Here is a 16807-nt window from a genome sequence, read left to right on the forward strand (position 1 = left end):
TCCACCCTGACATGATGGGTAAGATGTTGTGGGCCTTTATCTACGAATGTTTCTCCCCACATGGCTGAGATCAGGCTGTACTGAAAAATTGTATTTTGGGGCTGGCCCAATGGCGTAGTGGTTAAGTTTGTGTGCTCCACTTTGTCGTCCTGGGGTTCGCAGGTTTGGATCCTAGGCGCGGACCTACATACCACTTATCAAGCCGTGCTATGGCGGCGTCCCACATACAAAATAGAGAAAGATGGGCACGGAGGTTAGCCCAGGGCCGATCTGCCTCAGCAAAAAGAGGAGGATTGGCAACAGATGTTAGCTCAGGGCTGGTCTTTCTCACTAAAAAAAAATAAAATTGTATTTTACTTACTTTACTTATCATAAGTTTCTAATATCATTTAAAATTCCTTGTTGAGTATTTTGAATGGCTATGCTCCCATTTCTTTTAAAATGCTCTGAAATACTTGGTCATTTAGAAAAATATTCATATGTTCTCTCTGTGCCTGTCATTTTTTTTCCTATTTCTTATTCCTTCATGTATCCTAAATCTCTGTCTTGAACCCTCACTTCTTTTCCCAATTCCAGACCCACTTCTCTGAGTCACTGTTGAACATGCTACTTGGTGACTCCACTAGTCTTTAAATGCAACAAGTCAAAACCAAGTTCACTGCCTTTCTCTCCGTCCCTCCTGCCTTAGCCTTGTTCTGTTGCCAATGCCTCCATCTCCCCACTCATCCGGACCCCAGAATTACCTCTCTCACCTCCCTCTATCTGCTCCCCACATCCTATTATTTACAACCTTTCAGACTTTCCTTCCAGAATGTCTCATCTGCCTGTCCCTCTCATCTAAGGTTGCCAGATTTAGCAAATAAAAATATAGGACGCCCAGTTAAATCTGAATTTCAGATAAATGGATAATTCTTTAGTATAAGTATGTCCCATTAAATATTTAGGAAATAATTAAGCTAAAAATTACTCATTGTTTATAGGAAATTCAAATTTAACTGGATGCCTTGTATTTTATTTGGCAACTCTACTTCTGCCTCAGTTTCTACTGCCCACACCTTAATACCTCTCATCTCTACTATAAGCCATAGTCATCTAACGGCCTCCCTGTCTCCATGTCTAATTCATGTATCTTTACAAATCACAGCTCTAACGGTGTCATACTTTACTCACCACCTTCGGTGGTTCCCCCCTGCCTAGTTCCTCATACTGACATTTAGAAACATCTACAGACTAGCTCTGACCTGCCTCATCAGCCCCATGTCCCTCTGCTGCCCCTAACGGCTCTCAGCTCCAGGATGAAGTGCTGGTCTTATGGTTACGAAACATACCCCACACATTCTTTCCTTAGGCCTCAGCTCACACCATTCTTTCCACCCAGAATGCCCTACCTCATATGTCCAAATCCTGATGCCATCTTCACAGAGCCACCACCCTAGACTAGGCCTTCCTTCTCTTGTTTATAGATCACTAGATGTTTATCCTACCATTTTGGCAGGTCAAAAAAAGTTGAAAATAGGCCATTTCATATGGTTTAGATTAATGTAATAAAAGGTCCCCTACCTGGTGCTTCCCTGCCTTCCTACCTTCCACAGGTCATCATCTCACCCCATTCCACAAAAAACATCAAGTAGTGACTGCCTAAAGCAATGTTTCTCAAGGTATAGTCCTTTAACCACATGTAACAGAATCACTTGAGGGTAGGGAGGGCTTGTTAACAATGCAGATTCCAAGACTCCATCCTAGAGCAGTAGAATCAGAATCTACAGTGGAGGGGCCTGGGAATCTGAATTTTGAACAAGCTTTCCAGCTGAGCCTCATGCTCAATAAAGTTGAGAACCACTGGCCCACATGGAAAATCTTCTCAGTCTACTCTACTCACGCTGGTCTCTGAATATGCCTACACATATTTACCTCTAGAGACTCCAGAGGCTCACGCTGCTCTTCGCATTTCAAGATCCAGCCTATTAAATACTCCTCCTGTTCCTTCCGAGCCCAGTCAACTCCTACCTCCTCCACAAACACTTCTCTATTCACTCCAGGCAGTCTATAGAAAGAAATACCTGTGTTACTTATTGTCTCTAATCATGCATTTGTCTCCCCAAAGCGGACAGAATATTCATCCAAGACAAAGATTTTCTCTACACCCTCCTCAAAGAGATTAACATTATGTTATGCTATGATAGTTACTAAATAAATAGATGCTACATTAATATCCAAACAAGGTCAACGGACCCAGAGAAACTATCTCAGCAAAGATGAGAGTGTCTTCCAAATCAGGAACTGTGAGAAAGCGGTGCTCATTTAAAAAAAAAAAAAAAAAAAAAAAAAAAAGACTTCATCTCAGAACAAGCATTTGCAACTTTACATGTACATTTAAGGAGAATGTACATGTAAATCCTAGTTCAATAGTGACAGGACTGCACAAAGAAGGTTAACTCAGACTATCTGAAGAGCCAGAGCCTGCCCATCAACTTTCCCCATCGCTGCTCACCTTCCTTGAACAGGATCTGGCCAGTCCACTAATAAAGAAAAGTTTCCTCTAATTGAGAGCCATGCCTAGAACTGTTCCAAAAAGCCTGCAAACTCAACAGAATAAACCCATCATCTTTCATCCTCCTTATCTTCCTCTACCTCTGGCTCTATTGCCTATCCAGCTGTTGCTGGAAACGATTCCCTCTCTTCAACTCTTCTCATTCTGGAGGTTCTCCCTCCCCTGATATCTCCAGACTTGGGCTCTTCTTCCCCATCTCCCTTCCACCACCTTACTTAGGCCCTTGGTATTTCTCACCTGAACCTCCTAGCTAGCCTCCATGTCTCTATATTTGTGGAACACAAATCTTTATGTCACTCTCAAGTTTAAAACTCTCTCTGGGCCCCTCAACCCCACAAGATACAGTCCAGACCCTTATTCTGGACCATGGGGCCCTTCATAGCCCAGTCTCTGCCGGTCTTTCAATTCAATTCAATTCAATTCAATTCAATTCAATTCGGCAAATAGACCCTGGTGCCTTCCACGTGCTGAGCCACGCCAGAGATATGAAATCAAAGGGTCTCAGCTCACAGGAAAGACAGATGAGTAAACATGCAATTGAGGCAGTGTGATGGGCCTAGCAGAACCACAGGAGGCCTTGGAGACTTAACCAGTGGTAACTCCTGCAGGGAGTTAGTGCAGACCCAGGACTACAGTTAAATCTCCAGGTCCAGGTCCAGGGCTCTTTCTACTACTTGATGCAGTCTGGCCAAAAAGACCTCTGTCTTCCCCAATAGAATGAAAACAAAACAAAAAGAAAAGACACAAGATGATCCACGATTAAAATATATATTAAGTATTAAAATGTAAAACCCATAAACATTATTACAGGGACACTAAATCACAGTGAAACAAGATCATGTAAATATTGCATTTATAAGATGGAAACACAGGGAGGTGGATCACACTCAAGCACAGCCCTGATGGAAGTCCATGACTCATCCACTTTGTCAAGTAACACAGAAGTGAGGTAACAACTTACTTGCAAATGCTAATATTACCACTTGGGCAGGGGCAAAATGGGTACCTGTGCCTTTTTATTCTGCTATGTATGAAAAATTAGAAGAAAATTACTTTTAAAAATATAATGAATTAGGGGCCGGCCCGGTGGCGCAAGCGGTTAAGTGCGCGCGCTCCGCTGCGGCGGCCCGGGGTTCGCTGGTTCGGATCCCGGGCGCGCACCGACGCACTGCTTGGTAAGCCATGCTGTGGCGGCGTCCCATATAAAGTGGAGGAAGATGGGCACCCATGTTAGCCCAGGGCCGTCTTCCTCAGCAAAAAAGGAGGAGGATTGGCGGATGTTAGCTCAGGGCTGATCTCCTCACAAAAAAAAAAAAAAAAAAAAAAAAAAAAAAAAATATATATATAATGAATTAAATGCACATATTAAAGGCTTGAATTTATTTCAAAGAGCCAAGAAACTAAATTTGAGAAGATGTTAAGTGATTTCTAAGAGAATTCCAATAGGAGATTGGGAGGGTGTCATCTCAAAAAGAAGGCAGAGAACATCAGAGGAAAAGGAGATTGTAAGAGATTATCTAGTATATTCTCTGTCCTCAGGAGATAGCATAGCTTTCAATCAAAGGGAGATACTGTCTACACTTGTGGGACCACGTTTTTACATTGTCTACATTTGTGGGACCAAATGTTTTTAAACTGTGGGCTGCGAGCAGGTCAAGAAAGCAATTTAGTGGGTCATGACAGTCAATTTCTTTTTAAATGAAAGAGAACAGAATCTAATAGAAAATATCAAGTTGCATTTCATATAGCAAGAGTAAGCACTGAATTTTATGTATAACCGTGTGTGCACACATGTTTATTAGTTCATGATATAATATACATTTCATATGGTAAGTTGCAGTTGAGAAAGTTTGAAAAACACTCTTCTAGAAAACTTATTAGAAAGGGTTCTATTTTTAACACATACTAAACACACTCAGTTATGAGAACTGACATTTTTCCTCATTCTTGGAGTTTATGCTAAAATTAAACAGAGAATGGGGGTGGAATATTAGAACTGGAAGGAGGAAACAAATTAGCAGAATGTAAATGAGTGAACTGATAACAAGAGATTAGAGATCAAACGAATGAGAGAGATGAGCTCTGACCTTTTTTCTAAAGCCTCCTGCTTGATGATAACTAAGGATTCCCTGACTATTCTCCTTGCTCATTGGAGCACTAGATACACAGTAGCTGCTGAAAAATTACTTGTCCAATGACCCTCCAGAAGGACCCGTATTCTCTCTATGGTAACACTTATCAAGCAGTGTGATTGTTGCCTTTTTAATAATGTCAGTCTCATCCACATAGATACAGAGATTAGATTGGTGGTTACCAGAGGGGAGGTGGGGAAGGAGGAGGTCATAATGGGTGATAGGGTATATGTGTACGGTGATGGATGGTAATTAGTCTTTGGATGGTGAACATGATGTAATGCACACAGAAATCAAAATATAATGATGTACACCTGACATTTATATACTGTTATAAACCAATGTTACCTCAATAAAAATAAATAAATAAAATAAAAAGAAAATAATATCAGTCTCCTCCACTTGTAGAAGCTCCTTGAAGGCTGGGCTAAAGTTTGGTCCACTGCTGTATCCTCACCTCCATGACAGTGCCTGGCAGACAGTAGGTGTTCGATAAATTTTGGTTGGATTGAACTGAAAGGCATCAAAGGGCAATAAAGATCTAGTTCTAATAACCGTTTAATGCTTGAACTCTCTTGGCAAGAACAAACTGATTTCAGTTAACTGAGCAAAAGATATTTTAATTAGAGAAAAATAACAACAACAAAACTCTGAACTTAAGTTTCCAAGAGGCAAATAGCTTGTAATCTCTTATGTGTCTTGCCCCAATGGTCAGGTTGGCTCAAAAGACTTATCTGATCCTTTTATAGAATAAGAGCCTCTTGAAAGGTCACAAGCTCTTTAGGACGTCAAGCTTGGACCTACCTTTGGACCCAGTCTGGCTCCTGGGGACATATAGAAGATGCTTTTTCTAGTCTGGATGGTTTGAGGGCAATAACCACTTTGAATCTGAAGCTGCTGGGCTGTCCCTGTCCACACTGCTAACTGGAGCAGGCAGTATACTCATGAGGTCCTGCAGCAGAGGGCTGGATTTAGAGAAGTAGTCAATTGACCAAGTGAATCAACAAGGAATCAAGCCCTGGTTGCTTGTCTACAAGAAGCCCAGGCTGAGGGGAAATGAGACCTGCTGGGAAGTGATCATTTGCCTTTCTCACCCCTCTGCAGCTCTGTCATACCTCCATGCCTAGGTGTCCAAGCCCAATTCCTAATAGTGCAGCTGGTTAGGGCGGGTCCATAAGGATGCCTTGAGCATGAGTATGTAAGGGCGATGGTGCTGGTCACCAGGCTAGATTCTTTGGAAGGGCATTTGGTGGGTTATCAGTGGCAGGATGGGTGACAGATGCCATACACCAAAGGATCAGTTCAAATTCAAATTAAAAGGAGAGCCCACTAGTCACTAGATACTCTTCTTAGCCAGGCAAACACCCTGATTGCTGTTACCAATGAAAAGTCCTCTTTATCAAGGACACTGATGAGTACCAAAGGTAGAGATAAATGTTCTTTCCCTACAGCTACACTAAAGCAACAGCTTTACCCTTCATGTGTTCTGTTCCTTATACAGTCAAATGTCCTGTCTCTGTGCATGAGGAAGGCAAGGAATAGAATAACCTTGTCTGTGGAGTTCAGTGGACACCAAGAATCCAGAACACTTATTTAGCAAACAGCTTCAGCCTCCATCCCCCACCGAAGCTCTATCCCAGTCTCCATCCGACCATCTGCCAGCACACGCTGAAGGAATATACATCTTCCTTGGGTTAACCTGAGCAGAACGTAATCAAGAGGGCAGGTTGGCTTGGGAGCAAGAGGAGGGATGGGTACCATGCACTCCAAGGTCAAGCAGGAACAAAGTCTGGTTTTTTTTTTTTAATACTATGTCTAGACACTTAGTTTGAATCTCAATTGTAACTTCAGTGTAACTTAATCTCTCCTGGTCTCAGTTTCCTAAGAAATCATATGCAAAAGATAAAACACATGTCTACAATGTCTAGCAGTGCCCGGCAACTTAATGGGTCAGCAAACAACACATATTATCATTAGGATTGCAGTATTGTAAAACGGATCAGAGCAGAGGTTTGTGGAGTCAGAGAGACTCCAGGATGCTGGCTCCATGGATCTCATCAGCTGTGACACCTTGGGAAAGTTCTCTAACCTCTCTGAGCTTTCATTTTCTTATCTACAAAATGGAGACAATGAAATCAGTTTATAGGGCAACTGTAAGTATTAAATGAGAATCTGTATGTAAAATGCCTACCACAGAATAGATGACCATAAATGTTGGATATTATTATGATGGCTTACTCCCTCAGAGAGGTAAACACGCCCCCAATAAATCCGCAGCTACCTCAAGCAATCAGATGAATCTCTCAAAGGTTACTGATGCTCAACATGCCAAATACTAACATATTCTCCAATGTCCCTGCTCCTCCTCTCATGTTCCCTATTACAGTGTATGGCACACCAGCTTCTCTGTCATCCGAAGCAGAAACCCTGCAGTCCTCATCAACTCTTGCCTCTCCCCCTAAACAAATCCGTCATTGGGTTCTGTTAATTCTACTCTTAAATATGTCAACTCCATTTGCTTCTCTCCATCTGCCCACCAAAAATATTATTTCAGGGCACCATTAACCAGATAATATGTCTCCAACCTCATCTCCCTGCTCCAGCCTTCCTCCTGCAATTCACTCTCCAAGCTGCAACTAGTCATCTTTCTAAAGTACAAATCTGAGCATGCCTTTCTCCTGCTTTAAACCCTTCATTGGCTCCCAAAATAAAATCCAAGTCCCTTCACATGAACTCCAGAGCCTGCCATGATCTGCCTAGTGCTAAGCTCCCTCCCGAGCCTCATCTCTCACCATGTCTCTTCTTGTTTTGTGTGCCCCGGCCACACCAAAGTATTTGCAGTTCTACAAATTAATGATGCTCTCCCTCTCTGCAAGGATTTCACACTTGCTTAGTCCCTTCTCTTCTCATGCTAACTCATTCTCAATCTTTAGGTTTCAGCTTAAATGTTATTTCTTCCAGGAAGCCTTCCCCAACACTTGAATACTGAGTTAGATGCCTCTTCCACTATATGCTAATATCTGCTTATTTGATTATCCCTCCAACTAGATTGGGAGCCCTTTGAGGACAAAGCCCAATTTTGTCATTGAAACATCCCAAGTGCCTCAAACAATGACCGGCACAAAACAGGCATTCAAATATTTGTTTGTTGGATAGACGGATGGATGCTAATAATTGGCCATGCTCTGTGGAGCAATTTCTGGTGTCGAGCTGCCCAGTAGCTAAGCCAGCTCCAGGGTACCAGAAGGTGTCCTGTCCAGCAAAGGCAACACTTACCTAGAATGGCCACCACCTCATCATCCTGGATCACCTCTAGGGAGCCGGAGACGACAAAGCAGAGGCTGTCCACACTCTCTCCTGCATGGTAGATGAGGTCCCCCGGGGCACAGTGCACCGTCTGGAACTCCATGGCCAGTGCCCGCAGGCAGCCATCACTGGCCAGTCGGAAAGCTGGGTGCTCCTTGAACACCTTGCGGTTCAGGTGCACACAGATGTCGGCTCTCATGTCCTTGGGGCAGATCTGCAGGACCTGGCAGGGCACAGGAAGAACAGTGTCAGGGCCCTCCCTGTGGCCTCCAGCCCATGGCCCCTCAGCACCCTGGGGGCAGAAGCAACACTTACTGGCTAGACTGCACCCTTCAAGGCACTGGTAGACAAGACAGTCACAGTCCCTGTCCTCACGGAGCTTACTTTCTTTTGCGAGAGACAAAAGTAAGTGCCATTTTTGTGGCAGTGACCACAAAAATCTATGCTAAATGCTCAGGACAGGGGCCCAAGAGTCAGGGGGCCGGGAGTATGTGGGACTCTTTAGACAGGTGGTCAGGGAAGGCCTCTCCCAGGAGGTGACAATTAAACTGACACCTGTATAACGTGTCAGAGTGACCCCTGTAAAAGAAGAACACTTCAGCAGAATAGCAAAGGCTGTGAGAGGACCTGAGCGACAGCCAATGTGAATGAGGGGAAAAGGATAAGAGACGAGGTTTTGGGAGAACGCTAAGCATGAGAGCGGGCAGAGACTTTCAGGTTATGAGAAGACTTTGATTTTATTCTGAGTGTGTTGGGGACACGTTGGAGGATTTCAAGCAGGGGAGAGACATGACCTGACTTATATTTTAAGAGGATCATCACAGCTACAGAGTGAGGTTCAAGCACCCTACCGTAGGATGCAAGAACGTAGCGAAGGAACCGAGTTAGGTTATGGGGAGAGGGGAGGGGACTTGGACTGGGACGCTGGCAGTGGAGCCAGTGAGAAGGGACCAAGTTTAGAATATATTTTGAAGACAGAATTGCCATGATCTGCTGATGGACTGAGTATGGGTGTGATTTAAAGAGAGATATAAAGTAATATTGACTGACCACTTACTATGTACCAGGCTGCTAAGCACTTTAGGGTCATTCATTCATTTCATACTTATCTCTCAAGCACCTTATTATATGCCAGGAATCCTTCTAGGCTCTGAGGATGCAGCAGTGAAAAAAATGGACAACAATCTCTGCCTCGTGTAACTTACTATCTAGTGTAAGGAGGCAAATAATAAGCAAAACAGGTAAAATTTAGCAGCAAGTGCTAAGGAGACTAATGAAAAAGGAAAGAAGGAGAGGGAAAGTCAGAGAATTGTGATTTTACATTTTTAACATTACGCACATTAGCTCATTTAATCCTCACATAAACCCTACAATGTAAGTGCTATTATTGTACCATTTTACAGATGAGGAAACTGAGGCAGAGGGAAGATAAACAGCTTGCCCAAAGTTGCACAGCCAGGAAATGGCAGAGCTGGGATCTCAAACTAGGTAGTGTGACTCCAGAGCCTAGTTGAGACACTAACCACTTCCCAGATTATGCGGCACCCAAAACAAATGGGCTTGTCATTTGACTCTGAGCATCCAGCAACTCAGGGCAAAATGGGAACTGTAAGAGGCCATGTGGGTCTCATCTTCCAAAGAAATGAAAATTTCTCAGCATTTCTAGGAGGAGAAATATTTCTCTGGACTAAATTTTTGCAAGAAACCATTGCATGATCCCGTATGTGGCAAGCACTAAGTAACATAATAGGATACCTTCAAGTGGACTTTTCCAGAGAAATCAGGAGTGTTCTTAAAATAACCCTTTCTCCCATGCTAGCCTGTGAACAAAGCTGGGGGCATAAAATCAAACGGGTCACTGAAGACATTTCCTTGGGGTGCAGGTGACTTCCCCACTCCTGCTTCTCTGCCTTAGCACAGACCATTTGCTTCTGGGTCTGGAGCTCACCTCAGAACTTGGAAGTCCCTCAGCCTGGCTCAAATCTCACCTTGCGCATGCCAACTCTGCTCCTCTCCCACCCTCTCAGGTGCCCCCTGTGCTCCGCATGGAGGTGTGGCCATGTAAAGAGGAGGTCGACGGTTGAAATTCCAACTCCAACCCCTCCGTGCGACTTAATTGCTCTACACTTCAGTTTCTCCTGTAAAATGCACACCCTAACATTGGCTTGTGAGGATTAAATGAAATTATATCTACCAGTACACTTCCCTGGACAGTGCCTGGCCCCAGTAAGGGACTCAATAAACTCCGGTCCCCTCCCTCTGTGTGTCTCTGCATTCTCGCTCTGAGGTTGCAGGATGCCAAGGAAGTGAGCATGTTCTCCAGAGTGGGGATGGAGGACTGGCCAAGGCAGAGGAGAGTTCGGACTACCAATGCTTGGGCGGAGTACTTGCTAAGTTCTTCCCTCCTTAAGGCTCATTAGAAACAAGACTCCTGTAGAGACGCAGATTTAATTTGCATCCTCTTCTCTCCAAGCAGAATACCAAGGAGTGGGGAACACTCACAGGTCATGTCAAAACTGTGCCCAGCGGTTTGAAACCAAGATTTATTCTCCAGGTGAGTTCACCTTTAAATATCTGGCTTCCGCTGGGCTAGGCTTTGCTGGCAGAGAGGCTGCTAGTGAACGAGGCCTTGGCATGGAGACAATGTTTTATTCATGGGCACTGTTCCCAGAGCCACTGGAAAGCACGTGTGAGGAGGAGAGGGAACGTGGAGTGGAGAAATTACGGACTTTCAAGGCCATCAGGCATCTCAGATCATCATTCTTCTGTTGGCTTCATGCTGGGCAGGGTCGGGGGGTCCTGAACTCCTCTCTGTGAGGGAGAGCGTCAGCTTGAGACCCCATAGCCTTCCTGGGCCGCCTTCCCTTCTGCTTGGTATGAGAAGAGAGCATCCTTGCTGGTCCTTGAGGCCTTGAAGGCCACAAGGAGATGTCACCATGGAGGCTCATGGAGCCTCCCCAGGCTGGGCAGGACAAAAGCGTGGTTGAGAGAACAAGCTTTAGGATCAGGCAAATCTGGATTCAATTCCTGGCTTCAACATTTACTAGTCGTGTGAACTTGAAGCAATACTTAGCTTCTTTCCCCAAGTCTTCATTTTCGAACTTGAGTATAGAATTTTTCTGAGGACTCCATGAGCTGCTGTGTGGAAAGTCCCTGGTACAACGCCCGGCACACGCCATTGCACAATGCATGTGAGCTCTCATTTCCAATGCTATTATCACAGCAGGTCAGAGGGAGGCTTTGAAGTCCAGAAGGTCATAGCCAAGAGAGCCTTAGAAATCGGCCATAGTCTTAAAAGTTATCTAGTTTCCATGTGTTACAGACATGGAAACTGAGGCTCAGAGGGGCAAGTGATGTGCTCAAGGTCATCAGCCAACAACCAGTAAAACCAGAGTTGCCAGCACTACCACTTTCACACCTCACACACACACCCTAGGCTCCTCTGGTCATCACTGACCTTCCGATCCAGAATGGAGGGGATGGGAACCAGGGAGAGGCATGGGATCACGGACTGGTTCTCTCCCCAGCAGTTGCCCGCCAAAAGCCCCTGCCAGAAGGAGTGGCCACCCCAGGCCAGGCTGGGCTCTGCAGTGAGTTACCATAGTATTCCCTTTTCCATCGGGATCAGGGCCTGGGGCTAATCCCAAAGCCCTCCAGGAAAGTGAGAGAGCAGGGAGGGGAAGGGAGAGCAAATGCTGACAATGCTGTCTCCCAGGGCAGCCGCCCAGCCCAGCCCTGCCTGAGTGGGGAACTGCTTCTTTCCCACAACCCGATTTACAAAGGCATCTAGGCCCCTGGGAAAAGGAGCCCCAGGGCTGAGAGATCAAAGGTCCTTCTGCTTCATCAGCTGCCAGGCACCCACAGAACCTACGGGCCTTGTTGAGAGAGCAGAGCAGAAACAACAGGCATGGTTGGGGCAGGTGCTTGGCAAAGCAGGGACTAAGTCCCCGCCCGACCGATGCCCTGCCCATCTGAGAAATGAGGGCAACTCCATCTGGACTTGTCCTTCCCTCCAGCACATGTTTTAAATTAAAAAAAAAAAAGGTAATAGTAGGAAAAGCACAAGCTTTGAAGTCAGACAAAACTGCATTCAAATTCTGACTTTACCATTCTTAACTCTGTGACCAGGGGCAGTTAATAAATGAATTGGGCCTCTGTATCCTCATCCTTTCTATAGAAATAACAGCAGCTCCCTCCCAGAGTTGTTGTGAGCTTAAATGAAGCATGAATGCAGGGCCAGGCGCCTGGAGAAGTGCGGTCAATATTTGTTCTTAATGCCCGTGCAAGGAATGGTAGCTGGTGCTGTGGTCGTGGTGTTTTATGTTATTGTAGTTATTATTCAACAAATAACCAACCAATATTCAACAAAACCCAAGTATTGTTCCTTCTAAGTTGGGATCAGTTAAATTTAGTTCAATTTTTCCTTTTAAACTGTCAACTCTCAACTGACTCTTGTAATGGAGGGAGACTAGGAACATGGAGAGCTGGTCCAAAGCCAGTTGAATTTGGCTTCGAATGTGTCATAAGGTATTTCTGCAACAGCATTATCTTTCTGTTTTCCTCATTCAAACAATGAAAGGGATCAGTACTTACAGATTAGAGATAAAAGTACAGTCAAAAAGACTGAGAAGCAGAGAAAAACTGACCTAGGACCTTAAAAACTGACCTTACATTTTTGCTTATAGAAAATATACAAAGGAGAGACTTCACAAATGAATAATAGAAGGTCCACTGTAACTTTTCTCTATTCCTTCCAGTACCACCAAACTTTCTTCAGTTTATCGAAATACATCTAGAATAATGCAACTCTTAGAGAGCAATAGGGATTTATTGCCATTTCCATTTTACAGGTGGGAAAACTGATGCCTAGAGAGGAGCCTGACAGATGCTCTGCTCAAGTCAACCCACCATTAAGGCATAAGCCCTTGATGGGTATTTCTCAGACTTGTCTGATGAAAAGGATCACCTGAGCACTTGTTAAAGATGCAGATTTCCAGCCCCCCCATGACATCCCCCCAAAATTCTGAATCTATAGATCTGGGATGGAGGCTGGGAATCTGCTTTTAATGACCACATCATGGGATTCTTATCAGGGTCAAGACTAGGGCCCTGGGCCACAAAATTGAAGAGGATGCTAAAAACTCAATAATCAAGATAAATCATAGTTTAATACAATATTAAAAAAAATCAAAATTCATGCAAAAAATCCATGATGAACAACATATCAAAGTTTGAATAAAGACAGGATCAGCAGCAGTGCTGTGCCATGTTGGAGCCTGAGGCGAAAGGTAAATCAGTAATACCGATCGCCTCACCCTAGGTGGCCCTGATTTTTATCGTCATATAATTTTGGGAAATTCTGCCCTGGACGGTTAGACTTCCAATTCCTCTCTTCTCCAGGAAACACACCTGTCTTTCCAATTTCTTAAATAAGGGCTCTTAATTGCTGGTTCTTGAGCAAGCCTGATTTGGAAGCAATCAAAACCTCTGGAGGTAGGACCTGGGAACCCAAAAGTACCCAGGTGAATTCTGATGGACAGCTGGGATTGAGAACCACTGCCCTACGAGAGACTCAGGTCTTGCCGGGAAAGCCAAGAGACAAGTGGTTTACCTGAGCTCAAGGTCCTCCTTACCTTCTCTGTGTCAATGCCTCTGGACATGGACCAGGTGGACACGATATAATCCATGACTCGCTCACTCAATCCCTTCGGCACCTGGTAGAGCTTCAGGAAGTCCCTAACGCTGTTGAGCATCTCATGGTACCTGTTGGTGTTGGCGTACATCTGTTGGAAAATGGTCGTCACATTCCCAAAGATGGTGGCATAGAGAAGTGCTAGAGGCAGGAGGAGGAGAAGAAACAACACATGAGTGGTGCCTGAGCCAGGCCCAAGAATGCCCAACTTGCCCAGAGCAGGCCAATGGCCAGAGCTACCCTCCCCAGTGTAGACTGTCCTGACCCTCCTCAGGAGAACCTTACCCCAGAGCCTCTGGGAGAGGACCCAAAGAAAGAGTCTCCTAACACCAGGCCAGTAGGACAGGGCTGGGGTAGATGGCAGCTGACAGGACTGGGGCCAGAAGTAGCAGACAGATAGCAGTGGAGGGTGAGGGGTAGGGGCAGTTGGACTTCTTCACTTTATACTTCTTGTCACAAAAAGTTTGTGCCATGCCTGAGGCCACCAGTCAATCGTGTTCCGTACCACCCCAAATCCAAACCTGTCAGCAGGTGATCTTTATCAAGCCCTGCTATGTGCCAAGCACTAAACTACCTGCTGGGGACAAGACAGTGAATGAAACACTCAGTCCTGGCCCTCACGCAGCAAACAATGTAGTGGAAGGACAGACCTTGAATACATAATCACAATTCCCATTTGCCCTTGAATGCTGAGCTCAAGCGCCACCACTTCCAGGAAACCTCCCCCGCACCCCTCCCCTCCATTTGTCCCCATGAGAGTGACCATGACTCCCCAGGCATATTTCTATAGAGGTCATGTTACATATACCATCTTGCAATCATATGCTTCTTTCTTTGCCTGTGCTCTCACAGGGTATGAGTTGCTTGAAGGCTGGACCCATCTTTTCCTTGCTGTTTTATCCCCAGTATCTAACACTATTCCAGTACTACATAAATATTTGTCAAATTAGTAAATTTCATATGCTTTGGCTCTGGCTTTTTAAAAAGTTTGAGTTATTATTGATGTATAATAAACTGCATATGTTTGAAGTATACAATTTCATAAGTTTTGACACATGTAAACACCCATAAAACCATCACCACAATCAAAATAATGTACATCTCATCACCCCCAAAAGTTTACACCTGTCCTTTTATAATCCCTCCCCACCACCCTCCCCACTCTCTATCCTCCCATCCCCAAGCAATCAATGATGTTTTCTGTCACCATAGGTTAGCTTGCCTTTTCAAGAATTTTATATAAATGAAATCATACCGTATGTACTCTTTTTAAACATCTTTATTAAGATATAATTCATACACCATAAAATACATCTATTTAAAGTATACAATTCAATGGCTTTTAGCATATTTACAGAGATGTGCAACCATCACTACAATCTAAGTTTAGAATGTTTTCATCCCCCTCAAAAGAAACTCCGTACCCATTATCAATCATTCCCCTTCCCTCCACCCACCACATCCCCTAGCCCTAGGCAACCACTAATATACTTTCTGTCTCTATAGATGTGCCTATTCTGGACATTTCACATAAATAAAATCATACAATATGTGGACTTCTTTCATTTAACACAACGTTTTCAAGGTGCATCCACATTGTAGCATGTATTGATAGTTCATTCCCTTTTATTGTTGAATAATATTCCATTGTATGGATATGCCACATTTCATTTATCCATTCATCAGTTCATGGGCATTTGCGTCATTTACACTTTTTGGCTATTATGAACATTCATGAACAAGTTTTTGTAGGAACATGTTTTCAATTCTCTTGGATATATACCTAGGAGTGGAATTGCTGAGTCATATGATAACTATGTTTAACATTTTGAGGAACTGCCAAACTGTTTTCCAAGGTAACCGCACCATTTTACTTTCCCACCAGTGGTGTATGAGTGTTCCAAATGTCTCCATATGCTTATCAATACTCGTTATTATCTTTTTTTTTTTTTTTTTTGGTGAGGAGGACTAGCCCTGAGCTAACATCTGATGCCAATCCTCCCCTTTTTTCTTGAGGAAGATTGGCCCTGGGCTAACATCCATGCCCATCCTCCTCTACTTTATATGGGACGCCGCCACAGCATGGCTGAGCAAGCGGTGCGTCGGTGCGCGCCCGGGATCCGAACCTGCGAACCCCAGGCTGCTGCAGCAGAGCGCGCGCACTTAACCGCTGTGCCACCGGGCCGGCCCCTATCTGTCTTTTTGATTATTGCCATCCTAGTGAGTGTGACCTGCTATCTCATCGCAGTTTTGATTTGCATTTCCCTGATGGCTAATGACGTAGAGAATTTCTCTTTTCATGTGCTTATTGGCCATTCACATATCTTCTTTGGAGAAATGTCCACTCAAATCTTTTGACCATTTTGCAGTTGGGTTGTTTGTCTTTTTATTATTGAGTTACAAGTGTTCTTTATATATTCTGGATACAAATCTTTCAGCAGATATATTATTTGCAAATACTGCCTCACATTGTATGGGCTGTCTTTTCACTTTCTTGATGGTATCATTTGCAACATAAAAGTTTTTAGATTTGATGTAGTCCAATTTATCTATATTTCTCTTTTGAACTCTTTTTTGACTGGTATAATTATTTTGAGATTCAACCATGTTGTTAAATATAAAAATATTTCGTTCTTTTTAAGAAAAAAAAGTTTATTTTGAAATAATTATAAAATCACAGAAAGCTGTAAAGATAGCACAGAGAGATTCCATATATATATCTTTCACCCAGCTTCCCCATTGGTTACATCTTACATAACTAGAGCACAATATCAAAACCAGAAGATTTACACTGCTATAAAGTATGCATATAATTCTGTGTCATTTTGTCACATGTGTAGATTCATGTAACCAGCACCACATTCAAAATACAGAACTGTTCCATCACCACAGACATCTCCCTGCGCTACCCCTTTATACTCACATTCCCCCTGCAGCTACTAATCTCTTCTCCTTTTTTATAATTACATCCTTTCAAGAATATTACATAAATGGAATCACACAGTATGTGACCTTTTGAGATTGGCTTTTTCCACGTAGCAAAATGCCTTGAGATGCATTGTTGCATGTATCAATAATTCATTCTTTTTTGTTGATGAATACTATCCCATTGTATGGATATGCCAC

General features: G+C 43.8%; 1 protein-coding gene across 1 annotated transcript in view; it reads right to left on the minus strand.

Annotated features, from left to right (window-relative positions):
• KCNH1 (potassium voltage-gated channel subfamily H member 1) overlaps window positions 1-16807 on the minus strand; it is a 353446-nt gene that overhangs the window by 100117 nt on the left and 236522 nt on the right. Inside the window, exons 8-9 of the mRNA XM_058539782.1 lie at window positions 13623-13822; window positions 7960-8212 (exon numbers count right to left, since the gene is read on the minus strand). Coding sequence (XP_058395765.1) covers window positions 7960-8212; window positions 13623-13822 — 453 coding nt within the window. The remainder of the gene's footprint in view (window positions 1-7959; window positions 8213-13622; window positions 13823-16807) is intronic.

This window comes from Diceros bicornis, chromosome 4, assembly GCF_020826845.1.
Source record: "Diceros bicornis minor isolate mBicDic1 chromosome 4, mDicBic1.mat.cur, whole genome shotgun sequence".
NCBI lineage: Eukaryota > Metazoa > Chordata > Mammalia > Perissodactyla > Rhinocerotidae > Diceros > Diceros bicornis.